The sequence below is a fragment of the Trichoderma evansii genome (assembly GCF_050947405.1).
Source record: "Trichoderma evansii strain SZMC 28006 chromosome Unknown GGI43scaffold_10, whole genome shotgun sequence".
NCBI classification, from domain to species: domain Eukaryota; kingdom Fungi; phylum Ascomycota; class Sordariomycetes; order Hypocreales; family Hypocreaceae; genus Trichoderma; species Trichoderma evansii.
This window is the reverse complement of record NW_028145196.1, coordinates 340,718-363,871: the sequence shown is the minus strand read 5'-3', so window position 1 is coordinate 363,871 and position 23,154 is coordinate 340,718. Positions and strand designations below refer to the sequence as shown.

The 23,154-nt window shown below is 48.5% G+C and overlaps 4 protein-coding genes and 2 non-coding genes across 6 annotated transcripts; 2 read left to right on the top strand and 4 right to left on the bottom strand.

Annotated features, from left to right (window-relative positions):
- Window positions 1-3,021: 3,021 nt before the first annotated feature.
- GGI43DRAFT_383822 (uncharacterized protein) lies at window positions 3,022-3,363 on the top strand (the record flags this gene model as incomplete). Its single annotated transcript, XM_083203443.1, has 1 exon — window positions 3,022-3,363. One exon carries the CDS (start codon window positions 3,022-3,024, stop codon window positions 3,361-3,363), a length of 342 nt encoding a protein of 113 aa, XP_083060445.1.
- Window positions 3,364-5,330: 1,967 nt separating this feature from the next.
- Window positions 5,331-5,974, bottom strand: GGI43DRAFT_45296 (uncharacterized protein). The gene has a single exon (XM_083209852.1). It carries the CDS (start codon window positions 5,817-5,819, stop codon window positions 5,364-5,366), a length of 456 nt encoding a protein of 151 aa, XP_083060444.1. The 5' UTR covers window positions 5,820-5,974; the 3' UTR covers window positions 5,331-5,363.
- Window positions 5,975-15,455: 9,481 nt separating this feature from the next.
- Window positions 15,456-17,569, bottom strand: GGI43DRAFT_405177 (DNA primase subunit PRI2). The gene is made up of 4 exons (XM_083205997.1): window positions 17,285-17,569; window positions 16,690-17,231; window positions 16,003-16,610; window positions 15,456-15,938 (listed from the first exon to the last, which is right to left on the bottom strand). Exons 1-4 carry the CDS (start codon window positions 17,472-17,474, stop codon window positions 15,776-15,778), a joined length of 1,503 nt encoding a protein of 500 aa, XP_083060443.1. The 5' UTR covers window positions 17,475-17,569; the 3' UTR covers window positions 15,456-15,775.
- Window positions 17,570-18,345: 776 nt separating this feature from the next.
- On the bottom strand, window positions 18,346-18,425 carry GGI43DRAFT_t114. The gene has a single exon. It is a non-coding gene; the product is annotated as a tRNA-Arg (tRNA).
- A 114-nt stretch (window positions 18,426-18,539) lies between these two features.
- Window positions 18,540-18,618, bottom strand: GGI43DRAFT_t113. Its single transcript has one exon. It is a non-coding gene; the product is annotated as a tRNA-Arg (tRNA).
- Window positions 18,619-19,710: 1,092 nt separating this feature from the next.
- On the top strand, window positions 19,711-22,340 carry GGI43DRAFT_45241 (kinase-like domain-containing protein). Its single transcript, XM_083209851.1, has 2 exons — window positions 19,711-21,463; window positions 21,534-22,340. The coding sequence occupies exons 1-2, from the start codon at window positions 19,798-19,800 to the stop codon at window positions 22,091-22,093; spliced, it is 2,226 nt and encodes a 741-aa protein (XP_083060442.1). The 5' UTR covers window positions 19,711-19,797; the 3' UTR covers window positions 22,094-22,340.
- The last annotated feature ends 814 nt before the right edge of the window (window positions 22,341-23,154 follow it).

Sequence of the window (23,154 nt, the reverse complement as noted above, 5' to 3'; positions counted from 1 at the left end):
ATACAAAACCACACCAAAAACCCCCCAATATAAATAATCAATTTTGCATCAAAATTTGTTTTTTTTTTCGCCCCCGCAAGCGTGGGTTTTAACCCCCCCCCCCCCCCCCCCCCCTTTTTTTTTTTTTTTTTCAATTAATCAATAGTCAATCTCTCACATCTGCGTAAATACATGACACCCACCCACCTGCCCAATTCTACAGTAATTCTATAGCGCAGAGCAAATGCACACTCCATCACCATCACAATACCCAACATTCCTCCGTAGTCCCCTATTCCATAAATAGGCCCAATCAAACCATCACGGCCTTATCGTCATTAAAGAAAAAGTGAAGTCGAAATGAGAAGAACCACGTAGCCTCGCATCACATGGCATTACATCGCAGCAACACACACCGCACAAATAAAATGCCCATATACGCATTTACCTGCATATGCCCCTTGCCAACAACAAGAAAAAAAAAAAAGTCCCATCATATCATATTGCGCATGCACGCGCAGCATGTACGTGCACCCTGCGTTTATATGTAGGCCTCGCAAACAAGTCACACCGCAGAATCAATAACATCCTTCCGGCTGCAAACATGCCTTACAACCCCCTCTCGCTCATATATCAGAGCAAATTAAAAAAGGGACATGTTATAGTAGCATGGGTCCCTCCATGCAGCCTCACGCAGTAACCCTCTGCTCCATGAATCATTGATGCATACTAATCGCTCCCGCAATCCATTCTAAATCCGTTCAATAAAGTTCATCATCTGCTTTTTTTAATGTAAGACAACGGCAGCAGTGGTAAAAGTGATAGAATCTAGAATCCATCGCAAGTCATGGCATGACTGCCCAGGCTTGGCCCGGCCTTGACCCGGCCTTGGCCCCAATACGCATGTAGTTAGCTACAGCCGAATGTTCACAAAAACATCATACAATGCTTTATTCACAGCACAACAAGTCACAAAGAGGCGATGCACAGAGTAATCATAATTGTAGTCGTGAGAAAATGATTTCGCATTCTAATACTAAAAAAGCATAGGCTTCGCAGGCCCAGATGGTATCACTATAATACTAAAAAAGATATTCTCGCAGTCTATATCGCAGCGCACCATAAAAAACAAAAGTAAAAGATAATAAAAAGGTGATACTAGTCAATGCACGTGTTGCGATCTCGCGCAAACAGAAGAAGTGAATAGTAGAAGGAAGAAAAAAGAGAAATATCCATTTATCCAGGGCCCCCCTTTCATTTCATCCCGTCGTCGTATATGCATTATGTCGGGGTCCCCCCCTCTTGGCGCTCAGCGCCTAGGCAGGTATGCAAGGAAAAAAAACAAAATAAAGAAAAAGTGTACATCGAGTAATGAAGACGTCAGTGGCTATGCCAGAGCAGCTCTGTAGAAAGAGAGACAGAAATAGCGAGGACGAAGCGTGCCAAGGAACAGGAATTGACTTAGTTCGCAAGGCTAGCCTCCGAATGGCGAGCGAGCGACGGAATCCACTCGTGTCTTTGTCGCTGGTTCGGCATCCTCTTTTTTTTTTCTTGCCCTCATTTTTTTTTTTGTAAGAGCCAAGGCCAAGACCCCTGTCGCGCATATGAACTGGTAGGCCAAGCTATTCGTCACTTGCAGCTCGGCGCGGCCTAGCGGTACCCGTCTTTTCTGCCCCAAAAGTCGCCGTGCATAATTTAGCAAAGATGGGGGTATCTCAAAAAGAACTTGTGCGGAACAAAGGAAGAAAAAAGTAAACAGGTAAAAAAAAGAACCAAATCATGGCCGTGATCGTCATTTCGTAGTCTTTGTTCGCATGATGCCCCGAGGCTGTGGAGAACAAGAGAGGCAAGAGATGCCCCTCACGTCTGAGCCATAGAGAGCGAGGTATCGCGGTTCCCAGTTCCCCAGACAGGTAAGCCCAGTTTCGGTTGCAAACGACCTGTCACAAAAAACAGGACGGGGTGCTCTGTCGAATCAGCGTTGCTCAACAGCTTTGCCGAAATGCCGCAGCCTCCAATTGGAGGCCCTGTCTGCGGGCGACGTCGCGAGGGCGCCACTCACGGCTGGTGCATCGTAGACGAGCGATGCAAGCGAAGGCAGTGCGGCACCGGCAAGGGCGAAAAGGGCCATGCGCCTTGTACACTATTCGGGTAGCACCGCATGTGTGCACTCGTGGTGTCGATGCAGATGCACATCGCTCAGAACAACCAAGAGAGGCATCAGGGTCCTGTGCGGCGGCAGCTCGGTGTGTGTGCATTCGCTGTTCCCTTCCATGAGAGGGCGGCTCGAGCTCGGATATGCCAAATGCTGTGCCACTCCATGTCGTCCTGGCGTCCCGTGCGGTTCTCAACGGCCGCTGCATTCCCGGGAAGCGCGCATCAGGCTATGCCGCATAGAGTGCTGACTGTTTGAGCCGACGCAGCGGGTGACGAATCCCATTCTTTGGGCGCTCGCGGGACTGCTTGCCGCGGGAGACATGGGTGATGGGATAAACTTAGCATCAGCTCAGCAGTAATTCCGCAGAGGGTCTCCCTGGGAGCGGCCGTTGGAGTGGTCAAGGCTTTTGATAGATCCTGATGCCTTAATGGGTTGCTGAAGAAATGGCCAATGCAAAAGGACGTCTGACCTAATCCCGCAATTGCCCCAGAGATGCAAGTGAGAGCTCGACTTTGACAGGTAACATTTCAGCCAGGATTCGAGGGAAGAGGTGCAGCGGCTAGGATGAGTTCACGGCTGCGAGGGAGAGCCGTTGCAAAAGGCTGCAGGTGATGTGTCCGATGTCGTTTCCATGGTCCTAAAAAAGGTGATGATTTCCGTCTATAATATGCCGTATGCTCGCTTTTCTCAAAATGGAAGGATAAAATACAGCGGGAAGATGGTGTCGCAGCTGCGTATTAGATGAATTGTTGGCTGCAGGTGTGTCGTGTGTGGAGAGAGAGAGAGATGGTGATGCGGTTGGTCGCGTATCTCGTCTCATTTATTTGTATCCGACAATCTTGGCGCAGCGCTCACAGTAGTAGAGGTTGTGAGAGATGCGCACCATGCCGGCTGTGCTTGCGTCGTCGGTCGTCGTCGTCTCGGCAGATCGAGCGCACCGCATGCAGCGCAGCACCAGCACGGAGGCGCTTGGTCGAGGGTTGGAGTCCATTCTGGCTGACGATGAAGAGACGCCGGAAGAGGAAGAGGAAGCTGAAGCAAAGTTGGAGATGACTGCAGCAGCGGGCATCTTTTGTGAGTATGTAAAAGTGGTTGAAGGAGGCTCAAGTTTGGGTGGGCAGGTTCAAGGCAGGCTGGATGCTGAAAACGTCGATCCGAAGCAGGCGAGTGTTGGTTATTTGTATGTCCGTGTCGTCTTGCGAGCCGGAGGCGGCGGGGTGGCTTAAATCGCAGCTTGCAGGGTGACGTGACTCGGCCAGGGCTGTGATGGGTGCAAAGTGGCAGGCGGTAAGCTGATCCTGTAGGAAGACGTGTGAACCAAGGGCAGCAGTTGCAGTGCAGAATCTTGGGCAATTCCGATGGTGTTTGTTTGCTTGTTGGTCTCTTGTTGGTGTTTTAGCAAGAGCAAGTGGAAAGGAGGAAAAGTAGGTTTGGATGCAAACGGTTTATACTTGTACTAAGATGTGTCCAAGAGGGAGGATGGGCCTTGGTTAAAGTAAAGGAGCGGTAGGGCCAAGCAGAGGGGTGTGTCGAGTAGAGAAAAAAAGGGTTCCAGCAAGGCAACAGAGGATCCACGGCAGGGTGGGCGATCGACGATGGGTGGTCGGAGTTCCAGGATGACAAGGGATCGGCTGAGGCCGCGAGTGCTGCTGTTCGGGCGCCGGAGAAGCGTCGACAGAGCGAGAAATAACAGGCGGCCGGGGCGGGTGCTGCGGGCGTGTGGATTCGGCATGTGCCTTGTGTGCCGTTCGTTTCAGAGCTGCGCTATTCATCAAGACGAGCAAACAAAACGGCAATGTGACTTTCTGTTGCGAGCCAGGCGTGCATGCACCAGTCTTGTTCATTTCTTGCAAGGCAATACGATTCTTTGATACAGCTCTCGTCACCTCTTCCAGGTCCCCTGGACACACGCTGTGCCCGAGCGGTTACGAAGCCGATCGTCGTTTTGCAGCTGGGCAACAAGAACCAGACAAGGCCCTGGCTGCGCGCACACAAGGTTCAAGGGCTGTACACAAAGTATGAATATAGGGGGGTTCAGCTGGAATACGGGATAGATGCACAGCTAGAGAGGCTTAGCAGCGCAGCCAGGGAGGGGGGTGTGCGCAGCTCAGCATAGCCTAGAAAACGGGCAGGGGCTGGGGGGTATGCATTTCAATGGTAGCATCACGGTTATGTGCATATGCAGGATACGAGTTGCTCTTTGACGCTGAGGAAAAAAAGCAGTCACTGGAAATCCAGAGCTTGCAGGGCGTTGTGCTAAGCTCAAAAGGCCACTTTTTTGAAGGGGCGTGCGTGGGCGCTGGAACCCGGCCTGTCTGGCATTTCCAACAGAAGCTTGGTCCACTATGAAGTTTTTTTCTTTCTTTTTTGCCCGGCAGTTTACAGATATGAGTAACAAGGAAAGAAACCATCCGATATTAATCTGGACACATGTAAGGCACGTTGTATGCTTCGGGCTCGATGACTTGTGGATTCCAATTCATTCGCATTGATGAAATTTTTTCTTGTTGCTTTCCACAGTGGATCTTGCAGGGGCATGTTTGTCAAAGACAGCATCACGGCGAAAGAAACAGGAAAGCAATCAATCATTAGCAACACGCATTGCAGCGTAACCGTCACCGTTCTTCGCCTCACTGGCTAGCCGCAGACTAAGCCAAGCTGTCAGCCGATTTCTCCAGCTGGTTGGCCAGACGGGCCCGGGAGGATTCGACAGCAGCGGCAAGCCTCACGCAACGCAACGCCGATGGCCGTGGCCGCTCCGACGAACTTCTTCATCATGCATGTCTTGGGCTTTTGGCCCTTTCCGGGAGGTTTCCCTCAGCTAAGCTTCTGTCTCGCAACGGAGCCCATGCCGTTCTTGGCGGCGTTTGAGGGAAGCTGTTGCGAGCCGCCCGGTCCGAGACTCTGTCTTTGGTAGCGTGCAGTCAATATAGGCTGCCTGGTTGCTTGGTGGCTGTACACACCACACCACGATGGCGTCCGTCGTGCATGCGTGGCCGCGAAAAGGCCAAGATTGCTCCGAGAGAGAGGCAGTGATGCCAAAAAAAGAAACAACAAGAGCGAGAACAACAACAAAACACGAATGCAAGACCGTGACGCCGGCCAAACCAACTAGGAATGCCAAGTGTTATGCAGAACTGTGGTTGCTGTGCACGTTCTAATTAGACGGAGGGGGAACATTTCATTCATGGCGCCCAAAAAGACTCAAGTTGAAACGCTCAAAAGCTTACGACGACGAGAATAACAGCATGCCAGCCAAGCTGAAAGCTCGTCCCATAGCTTGAGCCAGCCACGAGCCAGCTGCCCAAGCCAACCAGGGCCATCCCAGACTGAGGTGTGAAGGAAGAAGCTGCCTGCCAGGTAACCATAAATTCATCCCAACGTGCTCCGTGCACACAGAACTGCTGCCCAACTGTCTCCTAAATGCAGTGTAGGTTTGTTGACTCGAATGCTTAATGCGCCGCAACAAGCCACTACGTTGGGATAGCGTTGCGTAGTTCCAAACTGTAATGGAGAAAATTCGTGCCCAAAGCCGCGCGTTTTCGCACTTACAACGACAAAGAATGCGTAAAATAAAATAAAGGCTCGGCCAACGGAGACTAGAATAGCCCGCCGAGGTGTAAGCCACAAGAAAAAGTAGAGAAAGCTTACTGGTGCTAACATAACTAGCAACAACTAGCATCGTATCTATCGTATGAGAAAAGCCTGAGATTTCTGTTACAGAAAGGGTGCTTGGACAGTGGATCACAGATTGGAATCTCAAGCTGAAGAGGAGCCGGGCTGACGCGCAGCAGTTCTCATGTGAAATCTCGGGTCGGACAACCGTCCGATGATCCGGAGTTTCGTTTTCACCATTTCTGGAGACTGCTGTGGAAAGAGAAAAAAAAAATGGACAAGATCCATCTAGTCACACCACTCTGAATGAATCTTTTCAATCCAAAACTGGTCTGCTTTGTACTAACGTCGGGCACCCATATCGTGGCCCCCTCCCATCATCCACAATCGGTTATCGGAAAAGAAAGAACCCACGCGACAAAAAGAGAGATTTGTCGGCTGCATGAAAGAAACAAAACGCTAGAAGGAAACAAAAAAAGCTCCAGAAGAGCCCACCGAATAAATGAAAGGGGATATTGATGGAATGATAATAAGTGGTAGTCAATAATAGTTAGCAGTAGCTGCCCCCTCTCCTTATTTTGTTTCTTACTTTTGCAATCAAGCTGAGGCAGCGAGTCGACGGGTACGAGGCTACCGGGCTCCGTTTTGTGGCCCAGCTGAAGCTTTTTCTGTGAGTTTTTTACTGTCAATATCTCTCACTCTATTAGAGTGTAGACGCACCCTCCATCTCGGTCGTTCTTACCTCGCATTCTCTTTTAGGTGCGGTGTTTCGAGGCAAATGGGATCCAGCCATTGGAATCTTGACAATGAAAATTGGAACCAGGGCGACGCCCAGCGTGTTTCAGATTTGCTCGATGGCGCTAGGCTTGAAACAGTAGGGCATCGAAACGGAAAATCATGTTTAGTTGCATAAATACGCCTTATGCACTTGGAGAAACTCCGATACGCAGCCAGAGTAATACCGTATACTATACACTGGAACTAAACATGGCGCCGTTTCTGACATTAAACCTCGAAAGCTCACAAGGCGGATGACTCATCCCCTTGCAATCTCCTCCCCCGCAAGGCGGTCTGATTCATCGCCGACTGGCTGCTGCGAGGCTTGGGCTGGCTGCGTTGAAGATGGCCCCCCATGCCGGTTTCCTGGTGCAGTGCAGGCTTACGCACATAGGTACGATATTACTGAACAGGCGAACACGACTCTTGGCTCCCTCCGTGGACCAAGCAGCGCCTCCATGGAACGAATAGAATACGCAGCGCACTAAGCTGATCCTAGGAATCCATCCTAGGAATCTATTATAGCAAGGCCAAGACCTCTGATTAGTAGCAGAGCAGGGTGAAGCGAGGGTGAAGCGGGCAACGATCGATGGGCGCAAATACGGTTCAACACCATGGTCCGATCCGCTGACAGCAAATGACCCTGGAGAACCAACAAACAGCATACAAAAATATCTTTCCCTTCTCCTTCCCCACGTCACTATGATTACAAGGCATGTCCTGCTTTGGCCGTGAGTTCGTGTTTTAGTACCTGCAGAGGCGACTCCGTCGTCAGCCAGTTCACAGCCAGCGATTGGCTCTCAGGTACAGTATGCAGGTATGGGTTCCTTTGATGACCTTCCCCCCCTTCATCCTGCCTTGTTTATTGCTGGTGCTGGCATACACAGCAAGCCAGTGAGAATAGGAGATGCATGCATTTGCCTCTCTCCAGCTCCGCAGAGCTCACCAGTCAGCGCTCTCTGAATCTCCCTTGTGTCCAGCATCGTCGTCGCTCATTCTCCTTTGCTGGCTAGCGCCATCGGCCGCTCCTTGATTTCCTTGCAAATCTCCGATCCTCAACCCCTGGCACGAGGTTCCAGCTCCTCCCCAAAGCCTGTTTTTTTCAGCAGAGCAATAGCAAGCAAGCTCGAAATGATGGCTGCGCTGGACGGGCACAGAGTTAACGCCGTTCCAAGACATTAATTGATTACGGTGGGGGGGAGATGAGGTCTGTCTCTCTCCTTATCTCGGTTTGTTACGTTGAGTCGTGGTGTTCACTTGCCACGTTTTTGATGCTCCAGTTTTCATCTTACAAACCGTTTCATCCTGGACACACGGGCATCCTTTCCAGGCCTGACTCTCGTCGTACGGCGTACGGCGTGCAGCGTGCATACGATAGGTTCGGTGGCTTGCTGAACTGGCTCACTCCAAGCCTTTCCAAGCCTTTCAATTCCTGTTGACTTGTCAGTTTTCACTTCATCACAAGGCGGCGCTGGCCTGGGCAACCGGGGTTCACTCTTCACTCGGCCATCCTTTGCAGCTGCTTTTGTCGTCCATGCTCGCAAGCCACTCATGCGTGCCTTGCCATGACCAATCCGCTCGTGTCATCTGCCTACAACCTCGGCCAGCTACAGCCACTCATGGCTTGTTTTCTATTTTAGACATGATACTATACTAACTTGCTGCTGCCTTGTCGTGACACACGCCCGGGTACCGCAGCCAAGAACACGGAGTAAAGGGAAAATCAAATGCTATCAAATCAGCCCTTTAATCACACGTAACCTGAGCTCGGACTTTGCCCTTGATGGTTGATGCAGCTGTATCAAACTGTGGCCCCGTTCCACTGGATTAGCTATGTGTTACACAGTGTTGTCAGTCTCCCTGGAGCATCTCCGCACTGATCGTCGATTTCCAGCTACCGAGAGGCAGGTAGCTTGTGGGTCTCTCGTTTCGAACAGATCCAGTCTGACAGCTTGATGAAAGATTCCAACAGAGCTTATGGAGCAGCGTTGCGAGTAAAACACTCTTATTTCGCCGACGTGATGTTGCAAGCCGTGGTTAATGCCTCACGGGAGAGTCGTGTGTCAAACGACCCTTTGCGCGTAACCATCGTGCTGCAGGCTAGCCCTCCTGGTTCATCTCTGCTGGCTCCCGTGCACTTTGTCGTCAAATGTCTCAGATGTAGTAGTGTGCTGCAGCAGGCTGGAGTTCGAGTGGCCCTACGGCCTATGTCCGGAGGATTCAAGCCGACGATCATCAAAAGGCCATCGCTATCAAGATCCCCTAGTAAACTCTCGATGTTGCCAAATAGACTTTCAAGCCGTGGGTGTGCGTCGCTCGCTCACTCAAGACAAAACACGCCAACTCAAGCCCGTCCCGCTTCCTTCCAAGCTTCACGCCTCGCCACTTTGCATGGCCAAGATGCATACAGGCAGTATGTGTAAATTACCGAGTGGTAGTACCAACTTTGTGCCAGCAGAGCAAAATGCAACCCATCTGCAGTTGAATCGTCTCCCCGATACGATGCCTAAGCCCAACGGCCCTGGCAGCTGCAGACATCTACACTACACGGCTTAGGCTGACGAATTTTTTGCTTGGCTCTTTAGGACCTTGTGACCAAGGGCCGAAATACGGCGTGAGTCGACAGTAAGTTGAGTTGCGTATCACTGAGGCGCATTATTACGGCTAATACGATATCGTTTTTTTTTTTTTTTTTTTTTTTGACTTCGGGGCCGTGCCAAGAGCCATGTAACGCCGTCCAGCCGGCCTCGGTTGCTCTCCGATATCGAAATAGTTGGGCTTGTCACGACGAAACAAACCTCCAGCCAAGCCATTGCCACCGGGCACCCGCTCATAAAGTCCGGCAGTCTGGAGCTCCCCACGTACATTCGCCATCGGCTTTAGTAACCGAGAGGGCTGGCTGGCCCCAGCTAAGATTTTCCCATCAAGGAACCCGACCGAGCCGCGGCGGGCAGAGGGTCTAGACCTGTCCAGACCTTCTTATCGCATACCGCCTTTGGCATTCGTCTGCCATGAGCAAACAGAGATCCAATATTCACATTGGCATAGAGCCATCCGATCGCATAAGCCTTGGGGACGCCTCCGCCAATGAGCTGGCCGCATTGCCCATTTGCTGCAGGAGGCTTCACGCAGGTTCTGCTGCACGTAGGGTCGAGACCGACAGGGCGGCGCGACACCAACAAAGGAAAAAAAGGCAAAATAGGCCAAGAAATGAAGAGAAATGAAGACAAGAGCCACCCCTAACGCCGCGCAGGCTTACTTTTACCCTCCCCCCCTTGGCCTGCGACTTGGACTATTGATGAGTCCATTCTCAAAACTAGAGCGCGCAATGCACGAAGGGACCAGGACATCACGAGGCGGCCAGAGATGCTTCCAGGCCCTGCTGGCTTGGCTGCACTGCCAGGCGGCGACCGTTGAGAACCGACCCCGGCCCTCAGCAAAGTCTAGGCCCCAATTCTTAATTTTGCAGCGGACTGGCGGGCTCAAGGTCTAGGCCAACGGGATTGAGAGCTGTCAGGCCGTCCCGCTGCCTCGCTCGCTTCCCGCCTTTAGGCCAGTTGACGCTATTGGCAAAGCAGAAAGGCAGTGACACTCAGAGGGCGTTGGGCGCTAATAGTGTGTAGGGCTAGGACTGTGTAGGCCCAAGTCGTGCTGAACTTTTTTTTTTTTTCCCTCCCATTCATCCATTCATGCCAAAACACGCGCTGCTCCAATTCAGCCCTGCTATTGGCCCATGGTGCCGGCGCTTCCCCGAAACCGCCCTAGAAGGGCGGAAAGAAACTTTGGCCAACCTTCTAGCCTCTTTGCCTCTTTTCTTGTTGGTCAGAGCCCTAAGGGAAAAAAAAACAAAGTCGAGAACACACGCCCCCAAAAGGCCAAGGGCAATTTTATTATGTGCCTTGGGTTTTTCCTTATTTGAGCCTGGAACAGGGCGTTTGCTTTCCGACGGCGATGATGGCTGGCGCACACTCACTCACGCACACTCACACTCCCCCTCCCATAGGGAAGCATAAAACAACCATCTCTTATCTATACGCCGTTATTATCTAGATATGCGATATCTGGAGGCTTACATGAGGCGAGCCCATTTGCGGAGCTGAGTCTATTGTTTATCGCAGCGTGTGTAGATTTGGATTTTGATCTATTTGCTTGGCTTGTGATATGGCTGCTGTGAGTTTTCTTTTAGCCTTTCGCAGCTCATACTATTTCATTACTATTTAAAAGCAGCTGCGCTTGGATAAGCCACCACCAAAAATCACCACCAAAATCACCAGCGTTTGAAGCATAATTCACACCTCAGCTGAAGCAGAAACCTCAGCTGATGCCAGCTGATACCAGCTGATACCAGCTATCCAGCTATCCAGCTATTTACCATACACCCTTCTTTTTTCCTTGTTGCAGCCCATTCTCGGCCAACAAATCCATCACGCAGCTTCCAAAGAATGTTCCATACATATGCACAGTCCGGCTAAACAACAAAAAGGGCCCTCGACTCCCTCACTTTATTGGCCCGCTACTCTGCTGGCCCCCGCGGGCTACATAAAACTTCCGGCGCTACGGGACTACGGCTCGCCCGGGAGAGCTGTGAAAGTGTCTCTTTTTTCGCTTGCAACGGCCCGAAGAGCATCATCGTGGCCCCCTTGCCCGAGGAGAATATGATCGATCTCATTCATACACCAAGGTCCCCTTAATGTTGATTTATTGTTTGAAGATGATGATTTTCCGTTTTTGCCTAAATCATTTTAGCTGTACACCATTGCGATGCAACGTGTGAATGCTAACTGTAAACGGGCGAGACAAAGGAGAAAAAACGTGGCAGCAGTTACAATCCACGGCTGCTAAGCATTAGCTTAACCTTCAAAAAACGTGTTCTGGTTGATTACGTTGTCAGCTCATCAACAAGGCGGCCACTAAGAAATCATCAAAAAACTCTACTACCGGCTTTTGACGGTCGAAATGCTTCAGCTGGGGCCTCATGACGTCTTCATTTTTTTCTCTTTTTTTTCTCTTTTATGCGTGTTATAATTTGTTAAGCCGAGTATATGGCTATACTGCCGGGGATGAATCATCGGAACATGTAGGAGCAACGAATTTGCACGTTTTCCAAGCTGGCTCTCCGGGTAAGGCGGGCGAGGCACGGGTTCACGGGACTTGCTTTTGCGTGAACGTACGTCAAACCCCGCGGAGGCGGAATGTATTTGCCACTCCTTTTGTTCTTGTTCCTGTGGTTGTTTTAGGCTTTTTGATGGGGGCTATAGTGTCTATCGTACGGCGCGGGCGAGGGCGTGTGAAGAAACATTGGGGAATCTCGTGATATTGACTGACTCTTGATACTTTGCTTTCCGTGTCAAAGAAGATGACTTTATCTTTTTTAATGCTGACATCTTGATAAGATTCGTAAACTAAGGGGAAAGTTGAAGCGTCTTCTTTCCGACGATATAGTAGAAATGGGGTTTTGGTAAATACGCCTTTACTAAGCGGAACCGACCCTCATCTTTTAACTCTATTCTTGTTTATTCTAAAATCTCATATCATGTCTAAATAAAGACATGACAATATGTGTATTCTCGGCATTCTCGCTTATGCAGGGACTACTATGTCTCACTTCCCGAGAAAGTATAAACTGGGCTTTGCGGGAACTTTGATACGCTTTTAACGGATATTAGAAGAGAAAGCGTATTAGTTGGTCAGTTTAGTATGAGATTGCTGACTACGACTGACTAGTGTCTTTTGATTTGGAAAGATTCCAGTTGTGATATGAAGTTGCTGGCATCTTGTGAGACTTCTTTCTGTGTCATGAGTTTTATTTGTAATTCCTGTTGAGTCTCTCAAGCAACATGTAGTATTTGTGTTCATTTTGTCTTTGACTCGCATGAACTTGCCCAATTCTGTATATTCCAGCCATAGCCACGGTCAATTTTCGGGAAGCACGTATGTATCTATTATTCAGCATCTTGATGTGGAGTATTCCTTGCCCCATGTATTGACAATGTTAGTGGGAATGCACAATCTACCCACAGCGTAGAATGAGGCAAGCAATAGTAAAGCCTCCCAACCCCATTAAACTGAGCTTCAGCAAGTAAATATGAATATGTAGGATTCAGTTAGCTGAGATGACTATGATAAAATTCCCCTAAAGAGGAGAAAGAGAAGAGTCTCATCGTTAACTTGCATGATCGCCACTGTGGAGTGCAAGCTAATGTGGAGCTTAAACTCAGACCACATCAACGCTGCCAATGGTAAAAGACAAAATAGCTTCAATTTGCAATGCGAATACGTTTTGCCATGTTTTAATGAAAATGTTGAGAAAAGAAAAGATACCTCGCGAACTTGAAAGAAGCGAGACCATTCCTTTCATCATCGTCTGCGGTTATTCGGAATCTCAAAGGGCGTAGTTCATAGACCATCTCTACCCTAGAGAAGTTGACCATGCCAGGCTTTTTCAGCTCTACCAATGACGCTATGGGAATTATATCTCTGGGATTAATTATGGCTCAAGGCTTGTTTCGAATCGCAGATGACATCCGCTCCGAGGACGGGAGGTGCGCGGTTACTTAGAGGAGATCAACACCTTTCCAAGCTCCCGAAGTACATTAACACCAAACTCGACAGCTCGAATGATGTAGCCATTGGCATCTAGAGCCTCATAAACGATGTCGTGGATATCTGTGACATGGTTTTAAGACCTTTCCACCGCTTATAGAAGTTATTGAGCTCTCTTATCGATCATTTCTGTATCTGTCCTGACACGCTTAGGCAGCTAGGTCTCCTGCTACGATGGATGTTCAAGACAAAAACCAAGTTGCTCATTCATCGAGAGACTTTAAAATAGCAGCACCGGGGCTTGGATAAGATATTTGCAATAATCATCCTACTCTGAATATGGCCTGTCAGCTACTAAACTGAAAGTCACAGAAGCAAACGGCTGTTGGGAGACGATTTGGTGTAGTTCTGATATATGTGCCAACATTTGTACATAAAACGCCTAGACATGCTTCAGTATTACAGTCCCTATCGTGTCTTTGAGGCACGCCGCCACAAATTCTGGTTGAGGATAAATTGATCTTTGTATTTCACTATAATCTCGATACAAATTTTATACGTCTTATATAATTTAGCTTATAGGGCGCAGTTAAAAGGATCCTCAGCCTCTCGCTAATCTTCTTCCAAGGGGCATGCATGAGCCTGAGAAAGAGTGCCAAAGAACTCTTACTAAGTGTTACTACTAAATTAATGTAGGTACTTGGGCATAGGGATATCTTGGTGGGTAAGCTAAGAAAATGAGCGAGTTCTTGTAGGAGCTAAGCTAGGATAATGACTGGTCTTTCTATTATAAGTGCTGCTCTCTCCGGTGAAGTGATTTAAAGCTTCTTTTTAAGTTACTTAGACTACAGCTCTCATGGTCCACCCTTCACGCACTAATGGCGGAGAAGTCTAAGCACGAGAATATTTTTAGAGCAGTATCCCGAACGATTCGGACATAATCCTCTCAGACCCCACTACAAGTCCGGTGAGTCTAGAACACAGGAATATTTTACGAATGCTGTATAGTTGAGCTATTCTGAGCTATTCCTCTAGGAGATTCTATACTCGGAGACTTCTTGGTATTCCGAATGATCTACGCATACTATTTGACCCACCCAACTGCAAGTCCGGGGAGCCTAGGAGGACACAAGGATACTTTGCCGAATGCCGTATATTTAAGCGATGCCCCCCGGAGATCTCAGAAAAGAACTTCTTGGACAGAGACTTGCGTCTCATTTATCTCTTGGGGCTTGTGGAGTATGACATTCACTTCATTAAAGGTAAAATATAACAAACGCAGGATCTAAACTAGTTGTTCTTACCATCCTATTACCCAGATATCAATACATATAACTTGCTTACTCGGTGAACCTTGACAATATCCCAAACAAACAGACAGTCCCTACCAATACTATCTCATCTAAACTAGTGCTTATACTTTCTGCTTAAGGGGATATGGTGCGTTTTGTGATGTAACAAGTGGTGAATTTCAGATCAGTAACTGACAAGGCTGAATAGATTCCTAATACGATATACGAAGACAGTGGAGTATTTGAACTTAATTCTCTGTCTCTGTATTATTTATGCTTCGTGTAATATTTTAATCTAGGGAATAACGTCAGTGGTACGGTATAATACGTAGTGAGACATACATTGATGCGCAGAATTGATCCTGATACCAGATGCGAAACTCTCGGAGAATTTGAATTTGAATCTCTTTTATTCTCTCTCTTTGTATTATTACTTTGTGTAATATCTAGTGCTGTAAATTATTTATGGTATCATACATCTAAACCAAACCAACCTATCACATCTCTTCACAACAATATAGCTACGGCCTTACCTAAACTTATCCATTTACCAACTCCAACCTCGTTAGTGAGTTAATATTCATTGAATTATAAATCTAATACATCTAACATATGAAACTTAGATATACGCGCAATATGAAGCTTACTTTTACTTCTCTTATTGCAGTTGCAAGCATTGCGATTAATTACGCCGAAGCCGGTATCAGTTGCAAAGGCAGTGGTTTCTGCGGCAAAGTATCCGGCGATATCAGCAATCTCATCTCTTTCGCTAATGGAATTGACCCTAACCGTTGGTATAATAGCGGAGAACACATTGTTTGCGAGGGAACTGGAGATGGGCTTTGTGCCTTTCTCCAGAACACTGGCGGCGCCCCTGGTAGTTCAATTCAGCCACTTCTTCGAGCATTGCAAGACCATGGATGCCGGAAATGTGGCAAAGTCCCGTTATTTTTCCCTAAAGGTGATAATAACGATGATTATGACATTCTTACTGTTAACTATGTTAGCTCAGTTGACACCCCAAGTGGGTATTGAGCGCATCTACATTCGCAGCGCTCAATAAATGAATGATTCAGATGATTAAGAAGCAATGCAGGAATTGGGAAATTTTACTATAGCTTTAACATTCCGTTATAACAGCAAATCTCGCCATGATACATACAGCCTTCATGCAATATTGTCTTGGCATTATCCCTCCTTTCTTTCGTATTTTAATATAGCTCGAACAAAAAACGCCAATAGCATCATCCCTCCCAATATATCTCGTCCTTTTACTCAAAAAAATTTACATAGCTCAAGGAAGCATCATGCTGTGATTCGTATCACCCATAACCAATCATGTAATCGTTGGCATGTTTTCCTCCTTCAAATGCAACACGTGTATAGAATGCGACGCGCAAAATGCACCATTTTAGCCCTCCATCTTCACATCGGTCTCTTTACCGAGGTTCTTCAGCAGATAACTTCGTTTGAAGTACTCGTTGGGATGGACAATTGTCTCGAGCTGATTGGACGTCATAACACCCTCATCCTTGGCCTTTTTAATCTCAGCTTTGTGTAAGTATTCAAACACCCTAAACAGTCGAATTAGCTCTCTGTAATGACCATAAACGAGACTTTGATCTTAGAACAGCTTACCGGTTGCATGCCATGTGGAACTTTTGGTTGTCTTTATCCTCTTTCACTCCCTGCATCACCGACCTATCTGATACTCCCATGGCCTGTACCAAGGCAGTCAAGTTGTCCAAATTGAAATGCCGGTATGGGCAGCCGTGAGCCTCACCAGGCCCAGGAGGGTGCTCTGTAAGAATCTTCTGACAGCTGAACGGGCTGTAGCCGCCGCCTCGTCGATTCGAATCTCCACCAACTTCACCGTAAGCGTGGCGAATGTTGTATCGGTATTCTTTGTTGAATGTGTCATCTGTGACCTTGTGGAAGCCACTCCGCCAAAACATGAGACACTCTTCCAAGTTTAAGCCAATACCCTTGAGGAATAGAGTGTACTGGAGACGGCCATAGTGTTTGAGATGAGCATCGCGACGCAATGATCGATGTAGGTTGGACATGCAAGCGGGGAAATGCTGTGAAAGGTTGTCGATGTTGGCAGCTGAGATTTGAGCTCCGGCGGGTGCTGTTGACCCAGACATGTAAGCTGAGTCGGGAGTGATAAAGTTCTTGGAGAGATGGTTGAGAATTGGTGTTAGTCTGTCATCTTCGTCTAGACGCGGTAGAGCTCGAGCCGTAAGCTAATTGCACAGAAATCCCCAACGTCAGCTGTGATTAATTGTATGATACTTTTTGCCACGCAACAAATTCATAGCTCACCTCCAGTTGCCTCTCAAGCCGGCTTGTGAATTCTGCCACCACCATACTCGACTGCTCTCGCCCAGGCACGTATGCCTTTCCGGCCTTCAAAAAGACTCGTCGACTCTCTACTAGGTCAGGCACTCGCTCCCAGTCCACTTTGAACCAAGTCCCGTCGTCGTTATTCATCTTCTTTCCGCTGGTCATGGCCGCAAGTTCGGTGGCATACCGAATCTTCTCGTCCTCCGTCACTGGCTCCCACCAGTCGAGATCCAGGTTGGATACAAATGCAGACCGCTCTCTCAAATCATCGCTATTGAATCGCATCCGGAATAGCATTGTCTCGACCCGAGAAAATCTCCGCCGAAGGTCTTCAGTAGAAGAGAAAGCCAACCTCAGGATGAAATGGCTGTAGTGGTCCTTTTGTCGCTGTGAAAATAGCTTTGTGTTGCTGGAGCTGTTGGAGTCGAGTGGGAGATATTTATCGAGAATGGGCTTCATGTGGGATTCCGTCTCGGCGGGCGATCGATTTCGAAAGGAGCAGGCCTCGAGTTCGGCCAAAACTGTTGATCGTTAGAGGCTGCAGGTAGATCAAATAAGAGCAGCTCCTCGTTACCTCTTAGTCGATCAATTGCCCATTGCTCAAACTGCTCGAGCGTAATGTCTGCTGTGGGCGCATCTGCGTAAAAGTTCAGGCGATGGGGATACTCCGTGTCCTTGAACTGGGGCGTTGCAAACTGCTTCTTTCGGTGGTCGACAATGTTTCGCCTCTTTGGGTCGATTCTGTTATAGTCTTGCCGCATCATGGTTGCTGTCTGTATGCCGTGGAATTACTGTAGATTCACAGCTGGCTACGTTGAAGCTGGCGGATTTGCCTTGTGAATAGCAGACTGAGTGTGGAGAGACGCGACTTGACGCGTTCAGACGTGGGGCAGCTCAAAATCAATTAAGCTCATCGCATTTAGTACCTGTACTTGTGCTGCTATAAGACTAACGCTACAGCCATAGGTACAAGTAACCTAAGCCCTGCCATCCACTACTGAGTTGTCCAACTGCTCAGGATAAAAACGACTTGTCATTTAAAAAAGCATGATCCTTACAAGTATGCGAACTTCACACGACATTATCTCAATGACTACCTATTCATGTCAGCCAATATACTAGGATAGTTGGATGATCAACCTTGGCCAATCATTCTCACTTAAACGACCCAGGTACTCTGAACTTCTTCAGCTGGCCTGGCTAAAAGTATTCCCTGGCCCTGGTTAGATCTCACGTGCACTTCCAGAGGCCCTTGTCTATCGCAACTCTCAAGCCTAAATAAGATGTTCTAGTGCTATGCCAAGCATTACGATTCGCCGTCAATATGCCAATGCTAAAGACGCAGCATTCCACAAATGGTCTTTGAAGACATGGGTGCTGGCAATCGGTAATTATGCCCTGTAAGACCTTGCACTCTACATGACATTTGCCAATATCGCTTGCCTGTCTGCAGAGCTTATCAGAATATTTAGCGCTGGCCTTTTTGAACCGGTGACCAGCAGCTTAGCCCAGCTAAAACATGAATTCATTTACCGAAACGGGCATCCCGCACGGAACATTCCATGACAGAGGCGAAAAAAGGCGAAACAAAAAAAAGAAATTAACTCCCCTTCCGTAGAATTGGGATCGATCTCGTGACCGAGACAGGGGTCGAACCTGCAACCTCCTGATGTACTTGATCGTAGTCAGACGCTCTGCCATTGAGCCACACGGCCATTGAATTGTGGTTGAGGGGCAGGCCCAAGTGCCTCAAGAATGTTACAACTGTGCAAACGAAACTCCAAAAAAAATAGAAACCACTTCCAGTAGAAGCGGATCGACTATATCGTTGACCGAGACAGGGGTCGAACCTGCAACCTCCTGATATACTATTCGTAGTCAGACGCTCTGCCATTGAGCCACACGGCCGGGATCTTGTCACGTGGGAGAACCGCCGCTAAAGCCTCTCAAGAGATGAAAGAGCGAAGAAGGAAACCAATCCCTGCTGCCAGTGGCTCACATCCATCGACACCCCGCTTTTCCCACGAGTCCACTTGTTCGCCAAAGCCGATGCACGTTCTGGCTTTTGAGAGTTGTATGACGTTATGGCTATAGAAGATGGTCTCTATAGTGCCGATGTTTTGTGATCTCAGAAATGGAGCCATAGTAAGTAACGCATTTAGATACTAACATGTACATATCACTCGCTGTTGTGCCTCGAGACTCTCTCTCTTGCTACCTGCATGAATCGTCCCCCCTTTTCCAAACAAACTTCTTCCTGGACCACCTTTTTAGAAAGAAAAAACTGCAAAGGCATAACCAGGAGGAGGCCTGTACTTGACATCGAATTCATTTCATTAAATCGGGCTGGGGCAACACCAGCGCCGCTGATTGGGCCTGAAGCTGCCCCTCGGTCAAGTACTTTTATGTAACGTACCGCCCGGGCTGGTTCGGGCTAGCGCTGGCCCTGTAGCCCCATGTATCTCCCACCTTTGTTCGCCCTACGGCAGGCGGTGGGGCGCTTGTACCTGCTACACGCTGCTGTACATGAGCAGGGAGCAGGCCCGCAGCATGTCATGCGCTTCGCTTGTACCCGGAACGTCCAGCCTGGCGCCTGCCGTTGGATCGGACTGGGCCAACGTCGTCGGAATGCTTTTGACTCCTTCGCGACAACGACACAAGACTCACAGCCTCTGGGTTTTCCTCAGCCTTCTCCAGCGATTGTCCGCTGTCGCATCGTCGCAACGCCTCGGAACAGCAGCCCTAGATGTCCACGGTGCCCTTATAGGAGAGCGCAGCTCTTGATTTGCCCGGCCAAACCCCTCATTCCGCCCGCGACGTTCCGTCTCCCTCGCGCCGCCCTTGCCTTGACAGGACCGCGTGCCTCGTCTGCGTCCTCAGGATTATATTCCTCTATTCCTCTTAACCTCTAGCCGCAATCATCTGCCTATCAAAAAAGTCTACAGCGCCATTGAACATCGCTCCAGCTTCTGTTCTGCGCTCGACTTGACGTACGTGATAAGCCTTGGGTATGCCTAGGCTCTCGCTGCCAAGTCCGATTGATGGATACTCATCTTCGACACAGGGCTTTTGACACACTGTCCAGCCATGAGCAACGCTTCTTTTTTCTCGCCAACTTCGACCTCGATCCCTCACGACGATGGCTCCCATGCTCCCTCGACCTCAAGCTCTGAGAATCTGAACCGGACCCCAAGCTCGAGCTGTGCCTCCGACATCCGATCCAACACCAATCAGCGCAACCAGAGATCAGCCTTTGTTCCAGATGACGAATTAGCTTTGCCCGCTGCAGCTGTATCCACAACCGCTACCGTAGCTGGCAGTTGTAATCCTCCGATGCACTTTGTCAACTTCCAGACCACAACTATTGCTCCAACCCCTCCGAGCCAGTCTGCTCCATTTGAAGATGCTGGCCATCGAGGCAGGGCCGCTCTAGACCCCGGCGTCTCTTCTCATGATGCCACTTCTTCGCTCCGCATTTCGACCAACGTTGCATCGTCCTCTTCTCGCACAGCTTCCCCTTCCGTATACCATCGCGAGTCTCCTACTGGCCACACAAGCCTATCGCCCATCCGTATCCCCACGCCTTTAAATCACAAGACGTCATCTAGCAGTATACGGCTGCTAACACGAACCCCAAGCCTTAGGGCTGCCCTTGCGCATTCAATTGGATCTGCTAGCGGTACTAGCAGTGTCATTTCAAGCCCTATGATTACTGCAATGGGGGACGTGACGCCTTTGCCGAGCCCTCTTTTGTCGGGAGAATCCCCCGGGCCGTGGAAGAAGCTGACCGTGGGCTCTGTGTCTCCTCCTCAACATCGCAGTTTGTTGAGCAGTGTAGGTGAGGATTTACCTTCGATGGCGGCCCCGGCAGGGCCAATACGAGGCTCTAATCCAACGGCTTCTTCTTCGAGACGCAAAGTATATGTAAGCCTAGCCGAAAATGATGGGGCCAATCAGCCTTTGCCCAAACTCTCGCAACAGCTTCAGCATCAGTCTCAGTCTCAACCTCATACAAGAAATCGAAGTCTCAGTGAGTATACGGCGCCAGATGCTACTGCCATTCCTAAGAGAATTGTCTCGGTATCTGGCCCTCACGCGAAACCCGAGTCTCAAGGTCCTCAGATGAGAAGAGAGCAAAACCTAGCAGAATCACGCGGCCTATCTCCTAGTGTTACAAAGCCGCCAACCCCTCCTCCTAGTGAATCTTCTAGAGACTCGGCAGATACCTCATCAACCTCACGATATGAGTATTTCGAAGCGTATGACCGACATGATCGAAAACGGAGACGCTGGCGCTCAGTACGAACTGTGGGTCAAGGTACCTTTAGCAGAGTCGTATTGGCTACCAGTCAGATGGATCAGACTAAAAATCTCACTACCGATTCAGGAAATAACAATGCAGTGACGGATCCCCCGCTTGACCGAAAGACATTGGTAGCTATCAAAGTGTGTGAGCATGGTCCTCAAGGAGGAGCCAGTGAGGAACGTGTTGAGATGAGCCTCAAGCGAGAATTGGAAATCATGCAGAGCATTCATCATCCCAGTCTGGTTGACCTTAAGGCGTGGAGCATAGAACCCACAAGAGCCATTCTCGTCCTGACTTACTCTCCTGGAGGGGATCTGTTTGATGTCGCTACGGCCCACCGAAAGCTTTTGACACCACCTCTAGTGAGAAGAATCTTTGCTGAGTTGGTTGGTGCTGTGAAATATCTTCATGAACAAATGATTGTCCATCGTGATATCAAGCTGGAAAGTGAGTTTTGCTGAGTTTTATTTTCAGCCAAAGAGAAGAGGCATCATCACTAACACCACTTTTTCTTTAGACGTTCTTGTCAATCTTACCCCTAACGAGCTTGCAGACCCATCAGTTAATTGGGCCACATACCCACATTCAGTGATTGCTCTGGCTGATCTGGGCTTATCAAGACGAATTGCTGAAGATGAGAAGCTTGAGACACGATGTGGATCAGAAGATTACGCTGCCCCCGAGGTCATCATGGGTCAGCCCTACGACGGGCGTGCTACTGATGCCTGGTCACTCGGCGTGCTTCTATACGCTCTCCTTGAATCTCGACTTCCATTTGATCCTCCTCCAGGCATGAACGACTCTCATAAAATGAGAAGTCGAAAGAGCCACCGGATTGCAAGAGGCGAATGGCGTTGGATCGAGTACGGAGGCGATGATGGTGACCATGAAGGTAACGAAGCCCGTTTCAAAGAAAGGGGTCTTTTGGACGCCATGTACATCACAGAGGGCCTTCTCAAGCGTGCACGAAGCCGCATGACGTTGCAACAAGTCTTTACCATGCCTTGGGTGCAAGCTGGCATTACCGTAGAAGGCGGTATACGCTTTAGAGAAGAAATCGGAGGAGTCGAAGTATGATGGTCAACACTACAAATCAGCATCTACCTCCATGCCCGCAACCACGTTGAAGACATGGGTACACTTTTTAGCAGAGTTTTCTTCAAAGGAGGCACTGACAAAGAGAAGCGCTACATTTAGCTCTGTCTCGGAGCTACCAAAAACAACTAACCAGTCATGATATATTTTTCTTTTGGCCCGATTTACACTTTATACCTCGGAGCCCTTTATTATTCTTCCTTCTACCTTTTCCTCTTTATTCAGCATGTCAGGACTCAGCTGGCATTTACATTCAATTCATGCGCTATTACTATATCAACCACGAAAACGGGTAAAACCCATCATATGAACAGGAGTTATAAGGGCGGTAGATGGACAACAATTCTACCGCATGAAACAGATTTTTTGAAAGCTCTGGGTCTATGAGCAATTTTGGAAGGAAAGTGGAGGGAGTTCCAACTAGAGAGGGGAGAGTATATGCAGGATATTTGGTCACGTATGGCTGAACTCTTGCGATGGAAGAGCGTTTCGTTAGGTTTTGGGTGTTTGGTTGGGAATCATCAGGGTTTTACTTTCTATATGTATTTTCTTCGGATTGCTCTTTGTTGCTGTTGGTTTTGACAATAAACGTGACGTGTCACTTGTCATCTTTTAAAATTTGGCAATCTATTTGACTTGACTGGGGAGTCGGATAGATTAGATGTATTGGTAGTATTGTATAAGTAGTTGGCCTCCTATCTTTTGGCCCATATGTAGCGTCTCGTGTAAAGAGATGCCAGTAATTTTGTTGCTTTAGATTATGTTTGGAGAATAATTTTAATAAACTATTTCGTAGCTGATGGCTTTACTTAGTTTCTGTGACTTGAGATACTTTGGGAGTTCAAAATGTCTACATATATATAACATAAGAGTCTCCTGAAAATTAACCCCTTGTGACTTGTGATACAAAATTGTGTACTATAATTGCATTCGGTATTCAAGACACATACTTTTATCTCATCAAAAGTATCTAGACAAACACCTTTCTTCATATCTACTCTATTCTATCACCTCATTCTATTCTATATATTCGTAGGACAGAC

What these genes read in the sequence shown, in the direction of transcription:
- GGI43DRAFT_45296 (XM_083209852.1), bottom strand. Translation starts at nt 5,819, where the DNA reads ATGCTAGTTGTTGCTAGTTATGTTAGCACCAGTAAGCTTTCTCTACTT.
- GGI43DRAFT_405177 (XM_083205997.1), bottom strand. Translation starts at nt 17,474, where the DNA reads ATGATGCGGCAAGACTATAACAGAATCGACCCAAAGAGGCGAAACATT. An exon ending in GGCAATTGATCGACTAAGAG is followed by an intron (nt 17,232 to 17,284) that starts GTAACGAGGAGC and finishes AACGATCAACAG; the next exon opens with TTTTGGCCGAACTCGAGGCC. An exon ending in GGCTTGAGAGGCAACTGGAG is followed by an intron (nt 16,611 to 16,689) that starts GTGAGCTATGAA and finishes CTGTGCAATTAG; the next exon opens with CTTACGGCTCGAGCTCTACC.
- GGI43DRAFT_45241 (XM_083209851.1), top strand. Translation starts at nt 19,798, where the DNA reads ATGAGCAACGCTTCTTTTTTCTCGCCAACTTCGACCTCGATCCCTCAC. An exon ending in TCGTGATATCAAGCTGGAAA is followed by an intron (nt 21,464 to 21,533) that starts GTGAGTTTTGCT and finishes CTTTTTCTTTAG; the next exon opens with ACGTTCTTGTCAATCTTACC.